We start from the raw sequence: 20,347 nt of genomic DNA on the forward strand, positions 1-20,347 counted from the left end.
TTGGTTAAGGTTTGAAAAACTTAAAAAGTATATAAAAAGGTGTTAAAGGAAACTTGATAATTTTGAGGTGTCATAGTCTAAAACTAAAGCTATTAGCTAATTTATTGAAAAACTTGTTTTGGAGAATTGTAAGCCTAGGAATTGTGTGCTCCGCTATTTAAAATGTTTTATATCTTTATTATAAAGTTTTAAGGACTTTTTTAAATGGCATCCCATTATGGTACCTCTAATTAGATAAATTTGTTTTGGTTAAATACCATGGTGGATCTATTTGGATTTGTGTAGCTCTTTTATTATCATAGTAGTTAATGTTTATAAAAGGTTTTATTATACGAAAAAAATTATCATAGTATGTTTTTAAATAATCGTTTATCTCTTAATTACTATGGTAGACTCTTTTCTATCATGATAAGATTTTAAATTATTAGTTTTGTTTTTTCTATCATGATAAGTTTTTTTATTACCATGGTAGTATTTGAAAAAATGTCATTCATTTTTATTTTCTATCATGGTAAAGGTTTTACAAATTTGAGTTTTTGATAATAAATATTATTTTAAATAAAATGAATCTTGTGTGTATGAGAGATGTTTTATTTATCGTGAAATCAGTATATTCAAAACTGAAAAATCCAGAGACAGAACGTTATGGAGGTCGGCATCTCATACGGAAATTAAATCATCCAGGAAAAAAGACAAGAGCACATTATATAAGAATTACCGCTCTGGAGGCAACGTGGGAAGAACAAAGAATAATATTACTACATTTTCTCATCCTAAACCGAAAGTCAGAATTTCCAGACATTGAACAACCAAGAGTTACTGTGAAAGAACAAATACGTGAAAAACTAATAATGAAAGCCCAATCGAAAAAACAAATATTAGGTGAATGGTGAACCATGCAAGAGTATGAAGTATGTAGTAGCATTTTGGCACATGTTCAAGTTATTGTCCATGAACATAAACAAAATAAAGAGAAATAGGTGGGCTGTTCACGATATTACATTTTTCAAATTAGAAGTTATTGAAATAGGTAGTGCTCTAGTTTATATAATGATATATAAATATTATGATTTCCTCTCTCTCTCTCTCTCTCTCTAGATTAAAGATGATTGTTCCCACAGGATGTTGCATATGTTAATTGCTGGAAGCTGGATTACTTGGGTTATGGGGTCTTGCAGTTGAAGACCTCGAATTTATCAATTTGATTTTGTGTTGAAATTTAAATGGAACTTTAGCTTATTAAGATTTTGAGTTGAGTTGTTTGTTATTAGACTTGCAATGTGATATTGCGACTGATTAAAGTGTGTTGAGATTGAGGAAATAATTAATGTTGAAACTTTAAAATGCTGTTGATTATGGATTTGGATCTCATTATTTCTCTCTTTTTCTTCTCCTCATCCCATCCTCATTCTTGAATTAAAAACTCAACGGTTAAAATTTAATATTTTATAAAACTATTAGACTATCACTAAGATAAATAATGTTATGTTTGGATGTATGTGAATTTGGATTTGAATTTGAGTTAAATACATTGTTTGGGTAATTAAAAATGTGTGGATTTAGATTTGGGGTCAAATCCAAATCTTACTTGAATCCTTTTGTAATTTTAAATCCTTTTTAAATTTCTATTATTTCAAATTTCAATGGAAGTCTATCTCTTCCTTCACATTCGTTCATCAACTTCACAACCTTATCGACTTCGACATCATTGCCTATCACTAACATCCATCAATAGAGCTAGTAATTCAAGTCAAGCCCAATAAGCCAACTCAAACCCGCCCGAAAATGCATTGGACTGAGCTTTTTTTAAGAGAGTGTGACACTTTAAGCTTGATTTGAATAAGTTTGGCCTGAATTGAGCCTAACCTGAATAAACTCGACCCCTAAAATTTCACTCTATGTATGTAGAGTCGATAATTTTGGCCAAGTCCAACAAGCCAGCCGAACCTAGCCAAAAAAAGTTAAAGCCAAGCTTGACTATATTGGCTTTTTGTAGCAAGTATGATACTTTAAGCTCAACCCAAATTGAGCCTAACCAATAAGCCTGACCTACGCAAATTATCAGCTCTATCCATCAGGGCCACAAGCGATGATCAAGACCAAAATGTCAACAACGACCAAGATTAGGTTGTCAGCGTCAACCAAGACTTGATGGCCAAAGTTGATTGGAACCGAACCATCAGCACTGACCGAGATCAAACGGCTAACTTTGACTTGGATCACACGAATAAAATCAATTTGGATCAGATCACTGACAAGGACTAAGACACACCGCCGGTATTGATCAAGAATAGACTGCAACATCGACTTGGACCTAACGATCGACTGTGGCAAGGACAGAACTATTAGCACTAATCGAGACCAAACTACCACCTTTGATTGGGATGAAACAATTGAGGCAAATCAAGATCGAATAGTTGGCGCCAACAAGATTGTACTGCTGGGGACAATCGAGACCGACTAACCAACTTTTGACTATGACTGGACTACTGGCAACAAAAAGGACTGGACTACTAGTGACAAAAAGGACTGGAATACTGGCAACATCATCTAAGACAACCATCCTTTGTCACCCAATGCCGGTTTGTCGTCGTTGTCATCATTTGATGTTGATCTAGTGCCATCATTTGGTGTTGGTCTACTACCATCGTCCGATGCCAGTCCATTACATCCAACTTGTGCCAATTCACCGCTACCATCACCATCTGGGACTAATTTGAGATCACCATCTTTGATTCATCTGCCTTCATCATCCGACGTCAAACATTGCTATTAACAAGGAATGTCCTGGTGTTGTTATCCAAGCCCAATCCACAGCTCTTAGACTACTGTAATCGTCTCGTACTAATCCTTAGACATTTTCTAGTATCAAACCATCAATGTTGACCAAAACCAAACTATCATTGCCGATCAAGAGTAAACCACTAACATTGGTTGAGTTTGGAAAGCTAAAGTCGACCAAGATCATATTGCCACCCCTAATCGAGACTGGATCGTCAACTTTGACTAGGACCAAACCATCGATTTCATCCAAATTACCTTTAAATTCAAACATAAAATTTAAAATTTTATTTAAAATCCAAACAACATATTTTAATATTATAATTTGAAATTTTTTATATCATTGAAATAACTAAATTAGAATCTATAAATTTTAAATGTGAGATTTTAAATATAAAATTTTAAAAATTTACCTACATAAATGAAAACCTAAATATAAGACTGAAGTGCTTGAATCTTGCCGATTCAAGAATGGTGATGAGAATGGGAAAACTCTCTCACTTTGCCATTCGCTAAACTCAACTAGAAAAATACTATGCCTCATTTTTTTCCACCAAATCTCTTCTACACGTACCCAACACTGCCCCAAGCGTCAAGGAACAATTGACTCCTCTTTTCAGGACATATTTCAAAGGAAAACTCACAAATAGAGACCTGCGAAAATCTGAAATAATCATTAAGGACCAAGAAATTTTGAAATTGAATTTAAGAACCAAGATCCTTTTCTGCACAGTTTACAAATTATTGTTATGAGTGACTAAAATAGCTCTAAAAATAAATGAATAAATGTGCATTTCAGACAAGTGTTTTAGTCGAAACATTATCTTTTAAACTGCAAAAATAGACAATGATCTTGAAATTCAATTTCAGCAGTTTGTGGTCATAAATAATTACCGATGTTCATACATCCTTAATTGTAATTTTCCCTATTGCAGAAGTAACATTTCATAAAACTATTACAAGTATAAAGCAGCATATAATTAAAATCATACAAAACAAGACTACATCAGCCAAAACTTTGAAAAACCTGTTCTTCAGGGGGTAAAAAAACTGGTTTGTTATAGAAGTTGAAATCAGAGAATCAAGAAAGCTGCCGTTAAAACGATCTACAATGTACAAAGAACTAAAAACAGAAACAAATGCCCAAACCAATCTACTCAACCTCCATAGCAGAATTTGCTTCATCTAAGATGCTCTGCAGCTCCTTTACTCGTTGCCTGGTCAGTGCCACACAATCCTGAAACCACATCAATCACCATTTAACTCCTATTTCAACAAATGTCTCTAAAATCATCTATGTAGTATGTACCATCATTTTAATGGCCCAAATGAAATGAACATCCACAATAACTTGTTAAGGAAACAATACAAATACATTAGATCAGAAATCTTTTATCTCAGTTACTTGTAAGGCAATTATTTACCTTGGGAATCAATCGTGGTACTACATAACTTTTGATAAATTCAGGTCTACTTTGTCTTATTCCAATCTTAAGGACAAAACAAGATGCAATTGGCGGTTTTCACAATGCAAAATACTCCATGCTCTTAGATCTGATTAATTTCAGATAGGATAATACTTGTAATTGGTAACATCCAAAACATAATGGGGTGGTTCATCTAACATTGGTTCATCGATGCCATATGAAATTTCAGTTTTTGGAAACAAAGTGTAAACAAACCTGAATAGCTGGCGTATAAGCAAGAACTGATCCACCAGGCTTGTATAGAGATATCAGTTGACTGGATGAATCCAAAACTATGGTCACCTGAGTTTCCATGATGGATTCTTCTTCTGCAGTAGGGTCAGCCAAGATGTAGTTCTTGTAAAGTATGCATGTTAATGAGAATGGAATGCTTCTTAATGTAAGCTTCCTCTTTTCCTTATTCACTGCCTCTCGTGCCAACTTCTCTCCATCTTCCTCAGACATCAGCACTATTTTGCCATCATCATTCATAGAAACGGCAGGAATTTGCACTGCCAGCCATGGAAACTTGTATAAGATGCATCACAGCTAAGTTAATAGTTCAGGTATATTTAATTAGCAGTTTACAAGAAGGTCCATAGAAATACATGAATTCTTTACGAACAAAGTAGAAAAGTCACAATCTGATCTAACTTCTGAAAGGTTCACAGTATGACCAAATAACACAGAAGATGAAACACTTACAATGAGATAAGGCAGCAGTTGCTGAAAGTAAAGCAGCATCATAAATAGCACCATCAGCATCCAAACAGTAAACATCCTGTATGATAAAGATGGGTACCCCTGTCACTTGACCATGGTCATCCAAACAATAAAAACTAAGAGCTTACCAAGTATGCCATCCATGCAGCTTTTCCACTGACTAAGGACAATTCTTTCACATCAACCATGCCAGAGCTATAAAAATAAAAATGTCAACAAGAACAAAAGAGGTGATGTTAACAGGAATCCAATTTGTCAGATAAGAACGCCCCAAATTATTAATATGTAGATTGTCATCAATCCTCAACAAAATAACAAAACACCAACACAGTAAGATTTAAAGAAATGCAGTCATGCCGTGGATGGGAGTGGAATAGACTTAGATGGGACAAGAAATCTCTATAGATTAAATTGAGAAAAAGAACCTTGATGCATTTAAGAATTACAAGGCTAGCACAAAAGACCAACATATTTGTAGTACAATATAGTTGACAGATTGAAATTGAATCAACTTGGCCAAATTTGTGAAATCCTACTGCAATCCTATATATATTAAATGTCTACTCTTGTTCTTCAAAACTTCACAACTTCGTTAAAGCATGTCATTCAAGCTTTTCACTAACTAAAAACGTTTTCTTCATATTTTCTTGTTATTTTAAACACAAAAAAGGAGGGGGAGGGAGACTTTGTAAATGTTAACTTCATGCAGAATCCAAATTAACCAAACCTAACAAAGTGACAGATCATAATTACAAATAAGCATAGAGCTCTTTTAAAATGAGAAGCTTGCCTTGAAATAGTGTCAGACAACTGCTTTGACACAACTGGTGCTACCTCAGCTGGCCTGCCTGGCCTCACAATAGGAGAACAAATTGGGGGCATGTGGAAATCAATGGCTGAAATGACAGAAATTAACGCACATGAATCAATAAGAAGGGGGCAAAAACTGTCCAAGTTGACCAGCAAATGATGGCCCACCTATACAGCCCTCATCTGGGGACTCCATGGTGGGAGTCATAACTTCCATTTTAATAGCAGCCAACATAGTCTGTGAAATTAATGAATTATGTGATTGAAGTGCATTAAACAATAAAAATGATAACCTCAATAAACAAAGACATCAAGAACAGTAGAGACAGAGTGACTAACAGTTGATCCGATCTTAACAAGGGCTGATCCATTAGCAGATGCAACAGCCCCTGATGAAGGAAGTTAACAGCCTTCACTTTGTTAAAAACATGAAGTAATTAATAAGCAGAAGACACAGAGATTGTAAGTAAACAAAGGAAGCAGCTAACCAAGAGCTATAGTTGTATCTCTGGCCCTTCCGAGTGGTCTGCCATCAGGCCTAATAGATTCAACAAGATGACGCTCATAATACTGCAATGGAAAGAGGCGTCTATATGCATCAACTTCCATTTCTGTTGACAAGTCCTCAGATGCATTTGGCAAAACCATGTTCTTTGTGGTATTACTGGTTAACAGAAAAACCAAAAGTGAATGAAAAAACACCATACAATCATAGTACATATATAAACTGGAAAGTGTAACTGAAAGTGGTAAGAGAGTAGCAACATAAACTAGGGATGACAATGGATTTGACCTAGGTCTGAGCCTCACTGCTCCAACCGAACCCAATCATACACATTTGATCACACAACCCATTAAGCATATCAAATCAGGAATATTCAAACTTGAATTGATCTGGATTCTGGTCCCAAAAGCAGAAAGAACAATTTAAAATATAACCTACTGCCAAGTTTTTATGGGAAGTGGCAATCAAAGAGGAATGCATACAACTTTCATATTAATATATCATACAAATTCGGTCCAGACAATAAAATTATTTACAAAATATAAATCCTGTTTCCAAATGCTTGACTGATGCAATTCACATATATTTAACAGCATATACTTGAAAATTCCCCCATTATATTTCCAAAAAAGTTCCCCAAACAACAGAATGTGAATGCACTTCTTTCCAGCTAAATTGGAAATATTAGAGAACGGGGTACAAAATGCCAAACGACAGTGTAGCAATTTCAATTGCTAATACAGACCTCATGACCTTAATGCATACAGTTGAAGAAAATCTTGTCAATTGAAGTAAACAACAAAATTGCATTACTGCAAGAATGTCAACATGATTGTTTGAAAAAAAAATTGTCAAAAATATTAAAGTCCATGTTTTCCAGTGACTAGAATTGAGTAAATCTGTGGTTGACTTGTTTTATTATATTTAATGTAAATATTGTTTATTATTAAAGGGGATACTGTGGGTAGTGAAAATAGAGAATTTTTTAGGTAATTTATTCCCAGATATCCTCTCCTGATTCAGTCTCCTTATTTCTTGGAGATTTGATCGTCTTCTCTCATGTATAAATCTTTATACATACTCAGGATCAATTAGCCAAGAGTTTTCAACCTATTTGCTACATGGTATCAGAGCCACTAGTAAGCATCAACGCCGAAAACTCAGAGACAAAAGGCACCAAAGACAAGTCGCATGAGTTGCACCCAATTCACACTTCTCCAATGTCGAAGAGTGACGGGTCCTCGCAAATCGATCCAGACAAGGCTGATGGTCCTCTCAGGTCAATCACTGGTCATAATGGATCATCGATGCTCATGGTTACTATAAAACTCAATGGCACGAATTATCGTGTGTGGGAACAGGCTATGCAACTTGCGATTGGAGGCCAAGGAAAGATGGGTTACCTTGATGGCTCATCAAAAACTCCAGAAGAGTCCAGTATGAAGGAGCTACAACAATGGCATACCGAAAATTCATTGGTGTCATCATGGCCAATCAATGCCATGATTCCGAAAATTCAATAGAGCTTCATATTTCTTCCGTCAGCTCATGAAATCTGGCAAGCTGTGCGAGATTCACACTCTAATGGGAAGGATTTGGCACAAATATACAAGCTTAAAACAAAGGCATGGTCGCTACAATAGGGAGAACGTGATGTCACGACTTTCTAGCTGGAGCTAAATACCATATGGCAAGAATTAGACTTGATGACAAAAGTGGAATGGTCTAGCAGTAATGATGCAACCCATTAAAAGGAACAAGTGGAGAATGAATGTGTACTTTAGTTCCTCACGGGACTAAATCAATCTCTGGATGATGTTCGGGGATGAGTTCTGAGCCATATACCACTCCCATCCACTAGAGAAGTATTCTCAGAGGTATGTCGTGAGGCGTCAAGATACAAGGTAATGACTCCTGGAGCACCAACTTCTTCCCTAGACACTGCTGCACTTGTGAGCAAGGGCACTGATTCGAGCCAGAAGAACCAAAAAGGGAGGGTTACTTGTGGACATTGCAAGAAGATTGGGCATATCAGTGAAACTTGTTGGGATATACATGGAAAGCCAACCGATTAGAAGCCGAAGAAAGGCAAGCAATGAAGTTACCAAACTTCTCATGATGTACCACCAAATAAACCAAATTCAATATCTAAAATTGATAAGGAACAACTAGGTAAGCTATTTGAGATGCTCAGTGTGTTGCAGAAGAATGAGAAAAACCAAAAACTGAATCATACTGCATCCGTGGCTCACAAAAGTAAATGTGCCTTGCTTACTTTTAATAGTAACTCCAAATGGATTGTTGATATTGGGGCAACTGATCATATGACCTCAGATGCTAAATTATTCAATACCTATGTTCTTAGTGCTGGGAATGAAACAGTGAGTACAACTAATGGGTCTTCCTCGTCAATAGCAGGAATAGGAAGTGTGGTTATTTATGAAGTTATGAAACTAAATCATGTTTTACATGTACCTTACTTGGCTTGTAACTCATTCTCTATAAGTAAGTTGACTAAAGAGGCAAATTGTTGGGCTCATTTCTATTCTACTTAGTATTTTTTAGGACCCCTTATCAGGGAAGACGATTGGCAGTGCTAAGGAGCATAACGGTCTCTACTATCTTAATGAATCAACTGTGAGTAGTCTTAGTCTCGAATCCAATGCCATGTTGCATCTACTTCTGTAAATAAAGACTTTAATGATCTTATGTTATGGCATAGAAGAATGGATCATCCAAATTTTCAGTACTTGTGTCATTTGTTTCCTGAATTTCAAGTTAATAAAACTTCTTCATTTCACTGTGCTAAATGTGAGCTTGCTAAACATCACAAATATGTGTTCAAACCTGTTGAATATAAATCTACCCATCCTTTTTCCATTATTCATAGTGACTTGTGGGGTCCTGCTCGTATTGCTAATCATACAAATACTAAATGGTTCATTACATTTATTGATGACCATACTAGAATGTGTTGGGTCTACTTACTACAAGATAAATCCACCGTGCCTTCTGTCTTTTCTCAATTTTACACAATGATAAAAAACTAGTTTGACACCACAAATCCAAGTTCTCCATACTGACAATGGTACTGAATACTTCAATAAAATCATGGATCTGTTCCTAACAGAATATGGAATTGTCCATAAAAGTACCTGTCCTAACACTCCCCAATGAAATGGTATTGTAGAACAGAAAAACAAACATCTCTTAGAAGTTGCACATGCTTTGCTATTTACTTATAATGTCCCCAAATATTTTTGGGGCGATGCAATCCTTACCACTACATATTTAATCAACCACATGCCAAGTCATGTCCTCTCATTTACCACACCTCTTGAGAAATTAAAAGAATCTCACTCCATTACTCATCTTGACACCAACCTACCACTTAAAATTTTTGGTTGTTCCACTTATGTTCACTCCCATCATTCCCAAAAGCTGGACCCTAAAGCCGTCAAATGTATCTTTCTTGGTTATTCCTCTACACAAAAAGGGTATAAATGCTTTGATCCTCATAACAAAAGGCTTTACATAAGCAGAGATGTTACCTTTGTTGAGCATGAGTCCTTTTACCCAAATACTTCAAGTCAGGGGGAGAGAGGGAGTGACTTTCAGTCTTTGGAAAGTGAGAGGCAAAGGGGTAAAGAATTCACCACCATTCATGATTCTGATCCCTTCATTCTTGCACCAACAAACCCTCAAATAGAGTCTGAACTCTTAAACCAACAGCCCACCGAATTCAGGATCGAATCTCCTAGGCCAAAACTCAAAAGCTGAAGTAAAAAGTCTTTCAGATTGCACTAAAAACTGGAAAAGACACCAATAGTCTACTCAAGGAAGAAATGGCGAGAAAGGGAGACTGTTATACCTGAAGCATAACCAGAATCTAAACCACAAGAGGCTCCTAAAGATGAAAAAGTGGAGGCAAATTTACCTATAGCCCTCAAAAAATAACTTAGAACTTGCATACAGCATCCCATCCAAAGGTTTGTGAGTTATCAGACTCTATCCTCACAATTCCACAATTTTGTAACTAACCTTGACAAAGTAAAGATTCCCAATGATGTATATGAAGCTCTTAGCATACCAAATTGGAAGAATGCTGTGGTGGAGGAGATGAATGCTTTAACAAAAAATGGCACATGGCAAATCATAGAGCTACCAAAAGGGAAAAGAGTTGTGGCCTGTAAGTGGGTGTTCACCCTAAAGAATGATGCCACACGTAAGTTGGACAAATTAAAGGCACGATTAGTGGCAAAAGGGTTCACTCAAACATATGGCTTGGACTACAAAGAAACTTTTGCCCCTGTGGCCGAGCTTAATACCATCAGAATCCTGATCTCTGTGGCTGTAAATCTAGATTGGCCTCCCCATCAGCTAGATATTAAAAATGCCTTCCTAAATGGTGACCTTAAGGAAGAAGTCTTTATGACACTACCTCTAGGTTTTGAGGCAAGAAAGAATAATCAAGTGTGTAAGCTCAAGCCTTTGTATGGCCTAAAACAATCACCGCGGGCCTAGTTTGACAAATTCTCGAAAGTCTTGAAGATTGAAGGGTAGACTGTCTGATCACACGATGTTTGTAAAAATGGAAGGTGGTAAGAGGTGTATTCTCATTGTATGTGTTGATGATATAATTGTCACAAGTGACTATAGGGAAGAGGTAGATAGAGTAAAGAAGGCTCTTGGAAAGGAATTTGAAGTGAAAGATCTTAGTAACTTGAAATACTTTCTAGGCATGGAGGTTGCAAGATCACAGAAAGAGATTTATGTGTCTCAAAGAAAATATATTCTCGATTTACTTATCAAGACAGGAATGTTGGGGTGTAAACCTACAGAGACACCCATTGTTGTGAAGAGGAAAGGAAGAAACTGAAGAAAGATACAGAAAATGAAGAAGATGAAGTTGAATCTAAGGAGGATGATTGTGAATAAGAAGAGAAGAATGGACCTGTGGAGAAAGAGAGATACCAAAAGCTAGTTGGGAAACTAATTTATCTCTCTCATACTCGACCAAACATAGCTTTTGCAGTAAGTGTTGCAAGCCAGTATATGTGTGACCCTAGAGAAAGGCATATGGAAGCTGCATACAGAATCCTAAGGTACTTGAAGGGGACACCAGGCAAAGGGTTATTGTTCAAGAAGCAAAACCTATGATCAACAGAAATTTACACAGATGTATGCAGATTGAGGAGGAGCATACAAGGATAAGAGATCAACATCAGGCTACTGCTCATTTGTATGGGGAAATCTAGTTTCCTGGAAGAGTCAAAAGCAAAGAGTGGTCTCAAAGAGTAGTGCAGAATCAAAACTAAGGGTGTTGGCTCAAGGTATATCAGAGGTACTATGGGTAAGGCGAGTACTGGATGAAATATATGTCAGGACTGATCCTGCACTAAAGTTGTATTGTGATAACAAAGCTGCCATAAGTATGGCACTAAATCCAGTTCAACATGAAAGATCCAAGCATGTGGAAATTGATAGACATTTTATAAGGGAAAGGTTGAAGAAGGAGTTGTGTACCTCGTCTACATACCAACAAAACTCCAAGCCACTGACGTACTCACCAAAAGATTACACAAACCAGCATTTGATAGTTGTATAAGCAAGTTGGACATGATTAGTATCTACGATCCAACTTGAGGAGGAGTGTGGTTGACCTTGTTTTATTATATTTAATGTAAATATTGTTTATTATTAAAAGGGATACCGTGGGTAGGGAAAATAGAGATTTTTTAGGTAATTTATTCTCGAATATCTTCTCCTAATTCAGTCTCCTTATTTCTTGGAGATTTGATTGTCTTCTCTCACGTATAAATCTGTATACATACCTCGGATCAATTAGACAAGAGTTTTCGACCTATGTGCTACAAAATCACTTCACATATTTTTATCAAAATCTAAATGATCAAAATTTCACAAATAAATTGACCTGAATTTCAAGCATTCCCAGTTCTACCACGACAAATTTCACTGTCATAAGAACAACACACTTAATTGGGAGACTAGCAAAACTAAGAGTTCATTAACATCAACACCTTAAGTGAACCTATATTGCATTCAGTGGGGCCATCTGCCCCCACTGAAATCTTTGAAATATGCATAGTTAATATAATACCCTTTTAATTTTTGTCCTAGCTACTTGGACACAACTCAAGCCAAGTCATTTACAAGATCATGCATCGCAATTGCCTTGAGAATTTTATAAATTGGTGATAATATGAAGAGACTAATAAACAAAATGCCAATACGCAACAAGTCCAACATTGCAAAACACCACAATCAAAAGCATAGGTAGAAGTGTAATAGCTAATTACACACCATTCAAGCAAAACTTGTAAACAATATTAAAGTCAATCTGTAAATATTCCCAAATTCAAAAGCATAAATATTTAAACAATTACACGACCAGATTCAAGGCCAAATTAAAGTGAAAAATTTAAAACAAAGCAAGAACAACCACGCAAGAAATAGATGATGCAAGGAACAAATTCAAATCTAGATTCAAAGCCAGAGGAACATACTCCCTCTAGTCCTTGTAGTAGTACTGTTTCACACATCTTGAAAAGTCAATTTTCCTTTTCTAATATTATAAAAAAAAGACATGAATTTTCATTTTTACCCTTGACTTCAAGTCATTATGCAATTACATTTAATACTGTTATGATTTTATAATGTTGACATTAGTTAGTTAGGTTGACTTAGCCGTTAGGTTAGCCGATGGGTTCCTATAAGTCCTTATATAAAAACCTTAGCATCTAAATTAAAAGGCATGATGACAGATTAATGAAATTAGAGTTCTCAGTATCTCTTTTCTCCCTAATATCTCTTAATCTCTTCTCCTTCAACCCTTCTTTTCTTCCTGTTCTTCTCTCAATTCCCTCTCTACCTTCTTCTATAACTTTCTAAATCTTATAATCCTACAATAGTGGCATCAAATCTAACGCTCCTCAGCCACCCTCTTTCCCTTCTACTCATTCTACATTTTATGGTAAAAACAAGAAACCAAATTCAGCAAGAAACGGAAGAAAGATTGCATAAAGTTGAGCAAAGACTCACCAAGTTAGACGCCGTCAACATGCTTAGTGATCAAGTTATAGGTCTGTCAAACCAAATTCAACTATTGATGCGTGACCGAGAGGAAGAATCAATCAACGGAGATCGACGTCATAGGCAAGGTAGAAATGGTCATCATTGCACACATGAAGAAGACCATCGTCATCGTGAAGACTATTGGAGGCCTACCCAATTCACAAATATGGACTTTCTAAAGTTCTCTCATTCTGATGTTTCAGGATGAGTCAGAAAATGCGAACATTACTTCGAATTAGATGATACCCTAGAAGAAGACAAAGTGAAAATGGCGTTAGTTCCTTTGGACGAAAAGGCCTGGGCATGGCATAACTCTATGGAAAGAACTTGGTTCGGTATAAACCCCACGTGGGACAAGTATGTGGAAGCTCTTAAACAGCATTTCGAACCCATTCACAAGACACCTCTTAGAGATCTGATGAGACTGCGACAAAAGGGGTCCCTAGCTAATTTTAATGACGCGTTTGACAATGTGGCCTGTAAACTAGATTTTTCACAAGAATTGCTAGCTAAAGCATGTATGGAAGGGCTATTGGAAGAATATGCAGGGCCTATTAGGCTCTTAAAACCAAGAGCTCTTCAAGAAGCAAGATTATTGGCCCACATGCAGGAAATAACTTTGTAAAGGCAAGCCGAGAAGAAGACAAGTGTTAAGGCTTCTATCAAGGTGTCTGTGTCTTCGAGTGCCTCGTCACTATCTTCACAACAAACCTAGACACCGTATAAAAATGATTTGTTGAATAGTGGGACCTAGTCAAAGGGAAAGGCTACATCTACTTCTCAAAAGTCTTTCTTTAGCTTTTTCATTAAACACTGCTCTAAAAAGTACATCCAATTACCTGAAATTTCTCTCAATAGCTGAAGATGCTTTCTATTGTCACAAAAAATTCTCCCGTGATCATAAGTGTCCTCAACACTAGAAGATGCAACTACAGTATATTGAGTTGCTAGAAATTCCAAAAGAAGCCTCAACCTGTGAACAAGACAAGGGAAGAGTTGATGAAGAAGAAACTCCTTTAATCTCCCTATATGCCATGAAAGGAATTGAAAGTGCTTCATCGATGAGACTAGTGGGCCATTCTGGCAAGAAGCAACTTCTGATCCTCATTGATAGTGGGAGCACGCATGATTTTCTAAACTTGGAGTTAGCAAGCAAACTGGGTTGGCAACCTATTGATACCCATGAGTCTTGGGTAGAAGTTGCTGATGGAAGAAAATTAAAGGTGCATGGGGTTTGGGAAAATTTCAAATGGCGTATGCAAGAGTTGGATTTTATTTTGGATTTTAAAATTTTAGAGCTGCATTCTTATGACATGATATTGGGGTTGCATTGGTTGAAAAGCATCAAAAATGCTTTTTGGAACTACGAAACTCTCACCATGTTCTTTTGGTATGAAGGGAAATTATGTAAATTGCAAGCTAATGTTCCTAATCAGTGGAAGATGGTTCAACCTAAGCATTTGGAGTTCAGTAGTAGTTTAAAAGATCAAATGTATTTACTGCATGCATAGCTAGTCAACAAGAAGATTGGCAATGCTTTTTGGTTCAAACAGCTACAAGATCTCCAAATGAGATTTTTGCTATTTTAGAGGATTTTTCTGATTTGTTTAAAGAACCTCAAGGTTTACCACCATTCAAAGAAGGTCACAATCATCCAACTGTTTGAAAGAAGGCACCAACCCTATTAACTTGAAACCATATTGATATCTAACAGCACAGAAGGATGTCATTGAACAACTCATGGGAGATCTTCTTAAAAATGGGGTCATACAGGAAAGCGTTTCGCCTTTCTCAACTCCTAAAGTGCTAGTCAAGAAAAAAGATGGCAGATGGCGAATGTGTATAGATTATAGGGAGTTGAACAAACAAACTATTAAAAACCAATATCCCATCCCATTAGTTAAGGACCTATTTGATGAGCTAAGTGGAGCTAGGTGGTTTAGAAAATTGGATTTAAGGGCCGAATATCATCACATCTGGATGGTGCCAGAAGATGTTCGCAAGACTGCATTGAAGACCCACAGTGAACACTTTGAGTGGCTGGTTATGCCATTTGGCTTGACCAACGCTCCAGCCACTTTTCAAGGAGCAATGAATAGCATTTTCACACCATTTTTAAGGTTTGTTTTAGTTTTTTTTTTTTAATGATATTTTGATTTATAGTGCTAACACTGTGGAACATGTGCATCACTTAGAACAGGTTTTTTCAATACCAAGGCAGCATCAGTATTTTATTAAAAAAAGTAAATGTTCCTTTGCTGCAACTGAAGTGGAAGACCTAGGGCATTTAATTGGAGGAGATATAGTCAGGACTGATCCAAAGAAGGTTCAAGCAGTGGCTGATTGGCCAGAGCCTCAAAATATCAAACAATTGAGAAAATTTTTAAGGTTGGCAGGGTACTACAGGCAGTTTGTCAAGGGAAATGGAGTTGTGACTAAACCTCTAACCCTTCTTAAAAATATTGGATTTCTATGGTCCCAGGAAGCTGCTGTGTCCTTCAACCACCTTAAACAAATTTTGATGACTGCTCCAATGCTTAGACTTCCAGATTTTACTAAACAATTTGTAGTAGAAACTAATGTGCGTGGAGTGGGTGTGGGTGCTGTCTTGATGCAAGAGGGTCAACCTATTGCTTATTTTAGCAAAGGGTTAGCTGATAGGCATCAAAAAATTTCTATATATGAGAAGGAGTTAATCGCTGTGGTATTAGCAGTACAGTATTGGCACCAATATTTGGAACGGCAAAGGTTTATAATCAGGTCAGATCAAAGAAGTTTGAAATACTTGCTTGAACAGAAATTAAATACATCTTTTCAGATGTTTTGGGTTACTAAGTTAGCAGGATTTGACTTTGAGATACAATATAACAAGGGAAATGAAAATTCTGCCGCTGAAGCTCTTTCTAGAGTGCCAAAACAGCAACTGATGCAGATGGTCTTAGATACTTCTTTGCCACAATTACTTGAGAAAACCAAAAGGAGCTGGCAAAATGATGCTGTGATTTCAGACATACAGAAGAAGATGCAAGAAAATAATGGAATCTGGGGTCATTTTTCATGGGATGGTAGTTTGCTCAGAAGGAAGGGGAAGTTAGTGGTAGGAAATGATTTGAATTTACAGCAACAAATTGTGGAATGGCTTCATGCTAGTGCACAAGAGGGACATTCAAGTGTACAAGCAAATTATCACAGAACTAAGGGTCTATTTTGGTGGAAAAGGCTAATTAATGACGTGACAGATTTTGCTAAGCATTGTGACATGTGCTAGATGTAAATATGAAGCTATAGGATCACCTGGTCTGTTACGACCTCTTCCCATATCAAGCAGAATTTAGGAGAGTATTACCATGAATTTCATTGAAGGACTCCCTAGGTCTCATGATAAGGATACAATATGGGTCTTAATAGATAGGTTGAGTAAGCATGCCCATTTTATTCCTCTTACTCATCCTTATTCAGCATCTTTATTAGCACATATTTTTATGGATTGTATTTATAAATTGCATGGTGCACCAGCTAAGATTATAAGTGATCGTGACCCAATTTTTGTAAGTGGTTTTTGGAAGGAGTTTCTACAAATCTTAGGTATTCAACAACATCTCTCTACAGCCTATCATCCTCCAATGGATGGATAATCGGAAGTACCTAATAGGTGCCTTGAAACCTATTTAAAATGCATGTGTTGGGAACAACCCAAGGAATGGAGCAAGTGGTCGTCACAAGCTGAGTGCTGGTAAAACCCTACTTATCATATAGCAACAAAGGCTACTTCATATGAACTTTTATATGGTCAGAATCCTCCTATCCATTGTCCTTATTTTACTCAATGCTGATTTGGATGTGCTAGACAAGTCTTTTATTGCAAGGGAAGAAATGTTAAAGATTTTAAAGCATCATTTACATCATGCTACCAACATAATGAAGCAAAAAGCTGATACTCATAGGACTGATCGTGAGTTTATGGTGGGACAGTGGGTTTTCCTCAAACTACAACCCTATAGACAGTTGTCTACAGCTGTGAGGGGTTCCCAAAAATTAGCATCTTGGTTTTTTGGTCCTTACAAGGTGCTGGAAAGAATAGGAGCCATTGCGTATGAGCTTGAACTGCCACCTGACTCTAGGATCCATCCTACTTTTCATGTGTCCCTTTTAAAGCTTTGCCCTAATCCTAAAGTGAAGCAATGACATCCACCTTTGGATTGGCCAGAATTACTATCAGTTGCAGAACCTAATAGTATTCTGCAGAAACGGGTTGGGAGGAAGTGGGGGTGGATTACTACTGAAATATTGGTCAAATGGAGACAACTACCTAATGAAGAAGCATCATGGATGCCATTGTATCAATTCCAACAAAAATTTCCACATTTTGTTGTACATGATCCTTGAGGTCAAGGATCTTTTGAAGGGGAGGGTATTGTTATGATTTTATAATATTGACATTAGTTAGTAAGGGTGACTTAGCCGTTAGGTTAGCCATTTGGTTCCTATAAGTCCTTATATAAAAACCTTAGCGTCTGAATTAAAAGGCATGATGATAGATTAATGAAATCAGAGTTCTTAGCATCTCTTTTCTCTCTAATATCTCTCAATCTCTTCTCCTTCAACCCTTCTATTCTTCCTATTCTTCTCTCGATTCCCTCTCTATCTTCTTCTATAACTCTTTTGTATAACCTTCACGCTAATCACGAAAGAAAAAAAATTGAAAAAAGCAGTTTAGTTATTACAAAGTGTCCTATATTTTTGGATCAAAAATTACTTCTAGAATGTGTCATACAAATAGGAACGGAGGGAGCACATCAATCTCACCTAATATTCAGAGTAGACAAAGCCCTAGGGTTATAACCTTCTTCACTACTTGCCCAAGAACAACCACGCAAGGCTTACAAAGGTGAATGGCATCCAATGACAAAATGCTTATCCTCTACTTCTTACTAGGAGATTGTGTTTTTGTTGGGGTTATGCTTAATTTTACCCTTCGTTTGGATAGGAAGAAAAGTTGAGAGGAAAGAAATGGAAAGAGAGAAAATAGAGAGAAGAGAAAACTGGAAAGAAAAAGTTATTACTCCTCCTATTTGGATGGACAGGAAAAAAAAGAGAAGAAAATGTACAGATATTATAATAACTATAATGTCCTAATATCATAATATATCATGTTTCATTATCTTTGTAAAAAAAAAAAAATTGAAAGCAGAAATTATATTAAAATTAACATAGCCAAATCAATTTAAAATCAAATTAGTTGTTAAAATATGTATTTTAATAATTGCATAAATGCTTGTGGTCCCATGTGAAGAACATCACGACATTGTTCCATATCTTGTAATTTTTGCATGAATATTCTCTTCATGCTCTCTCTTTGAATATTACCATCAACTTATAGGCTTATTAACTAGTCTTGACATCTCTCCCAACAAATAAATTGCATGTACAATCATACAAACAAGTTGTACAATACATATACACCTACGACGTTCTCAATCTTGTAGCACATGATTTAAGTTCATAGGACCTCCATTTGCTACTTCAAAATTAATCAACTTTCTAACTTCATACTCAAAATCCATAATTTCTCCCTCAATATCCTTCATTGTTCCTTCCCTATTATGGTTGCTTATCTATATAACAAGCCAAAACCACAGAGAAAACAAAGATGTAATTGATATGCAAAAAGTAATAACTCAGTGAGAATGAACTATCAGCATAACAACAATAATTGAGTGAAATTGTACTCCTAAACCAAAGCAAGAAATGTCACTACGCAACAAATGCAACTACCAAAGTGATATTTTGAATCCAAAAACATTAATAAATCGAAACCAAACTATAATTTCTATCTCAATCAAAAACTGTCAAGAAGCATTAGTCATGCATATCCAAGCAGCATAAAGAGATGAAAGACTAAAATGAAGAGAGCTAACTTAATCCATAATTAATAATGTATTACAGAACGTTCATGACCAAGAAATACACAGTATACTAAAGTTCACAGAAACATTTGCACAAAGTAAATTTTATAGATTTGGATGCTTCTTCTCCGCAGTAAACAATCACATCGGCTTAATCACTATTCCTTCAAAAGAATAGAGCGTTTAGAATACCCTACTGTTATGTTGCAAGTTTTTATACACAATTCCACCGGAAATGAGCAACACTTCAGACGGAGAGAAAAATTCCCAACTGCCCCTGTATTAGACGTAGCCTTAAACTCCCTTTCTTTACTTCCAAAATATAGAACTAATAATTTATTTCCCTAGTATTTTCACTAAAGTTTCAAACAGAGGGTAGGTAAATATCTTCCCTCGTTTTCCCTTCAATTAAAAATATATATATATATATATATATATTAACCTTATCCTTCAACTATAAATGTTATGCTTTCTGTAAACTAATCTCAGTTCCGGGGAAAAAAAGTAAACTAATCACATAATGGGAGTATTTGACCCCATATGATAGCAAACTATTTTTAATACATTACCAACATGTGAGGTGCCTTATTTTAGCTACAGATTGTCACGGGTTGGGGTATGCTGCAACAGGACTTTCTTGGGGTCTGGAGTGGCTACATTGTGATCTCCGTTAAACGAATACAAGAAAATTTTGCAGCTTTATGAGCAATGACCAATTAAAAGAACAGAAACTAATTGATTAAAGAAACAACGAATTGCTAGATAGGCGGGTTAGACGGCACCGTTAAACGACATAACACGATCGATTACTTATTAATCAGTTCAAGGCTTAAACAACTCGAAATCATGGCAGAAAGCAGGAAATCGAATAGAAAAATGTGGAAGAAGAAGAAGAACTAACCTTGAGTCGACGAAGAAGAGAATAGCGAAGGACACGCCGGAGAAGAAGACGACGACAAGCCGCTGCCAGGGTAGAGGGGTCCCCTGAGCAACACGCGCGAAATGAAAATGCAGACGTTATGAGTCCAGCCCGAAAACGCACCAGGGGAAAGAGGGAGAGG

At 36.4% G+C, this 20,347-nt stretch overlaps 1 protein-coding gene across 2 annotated transcripts; it reads right to left on the bottom strand.

Annotated features, from left to right (window-relative positions):
• Positions 1–3,634: 3,634 nt before the first annotated feature.
• LOC129287968 (uncharacterized) lies at positions 3,635–20,347 on the bottom strand. 2 transcript variants are annotated; one of them, XM_054924268.1, is made up of 10 exons: positions 20,188–20,341; positions 13,348–13,627; positions 6,269–6,444; positions 6,120–6,169; positions 5,949–6,018; positions 5,761–5,866; positions 5,099–5,165; positions 4,953–5,028; positions 4,464–4,759; positions 3,635–4,018 (listed from the first exon to the last, which is right to left on the bottom strand). In XM_054924268.1, exons 3-10 carry the CDS (start codon positions 6,426–6,428, stop codon positions 3,935–3,937), a joined length of 909 nt encoding a protein of 302 aa, XP_054780243.1. In that variant the 5' UTR covers positions 6,429–6,444; positions 13,348–13,627; positions 20,188–20,341; the 3' UTR covers positions 3,635–3,934. The 2 variants fall into 2 exon arrangements, with proteins under 2 accessions (XP_054780243.1, XP_054780242.1); XM_054924267.1 differs by lacking the exon at positions 13,348–13,627 and having other exon boundaries at positions 20,188–20,347.

Source organism: Prosopis cineraria, unplaced genomic scaffold (genome assembly GCF_029017545.1).
Source record: "Prosopis cineraria cultivar Desert tree isolate PC_DT_omini unplaced genomic scaffold, ASM2901754v1 PC12, whole genome shotgun sequence".
Classification (NCBI taxonomy): Eukaryota; Viridiplantae; Streptophyta; class Magnoliopsida; order Fabales; family Fabaceae; genus Prosopis; species Prosopis cineraria.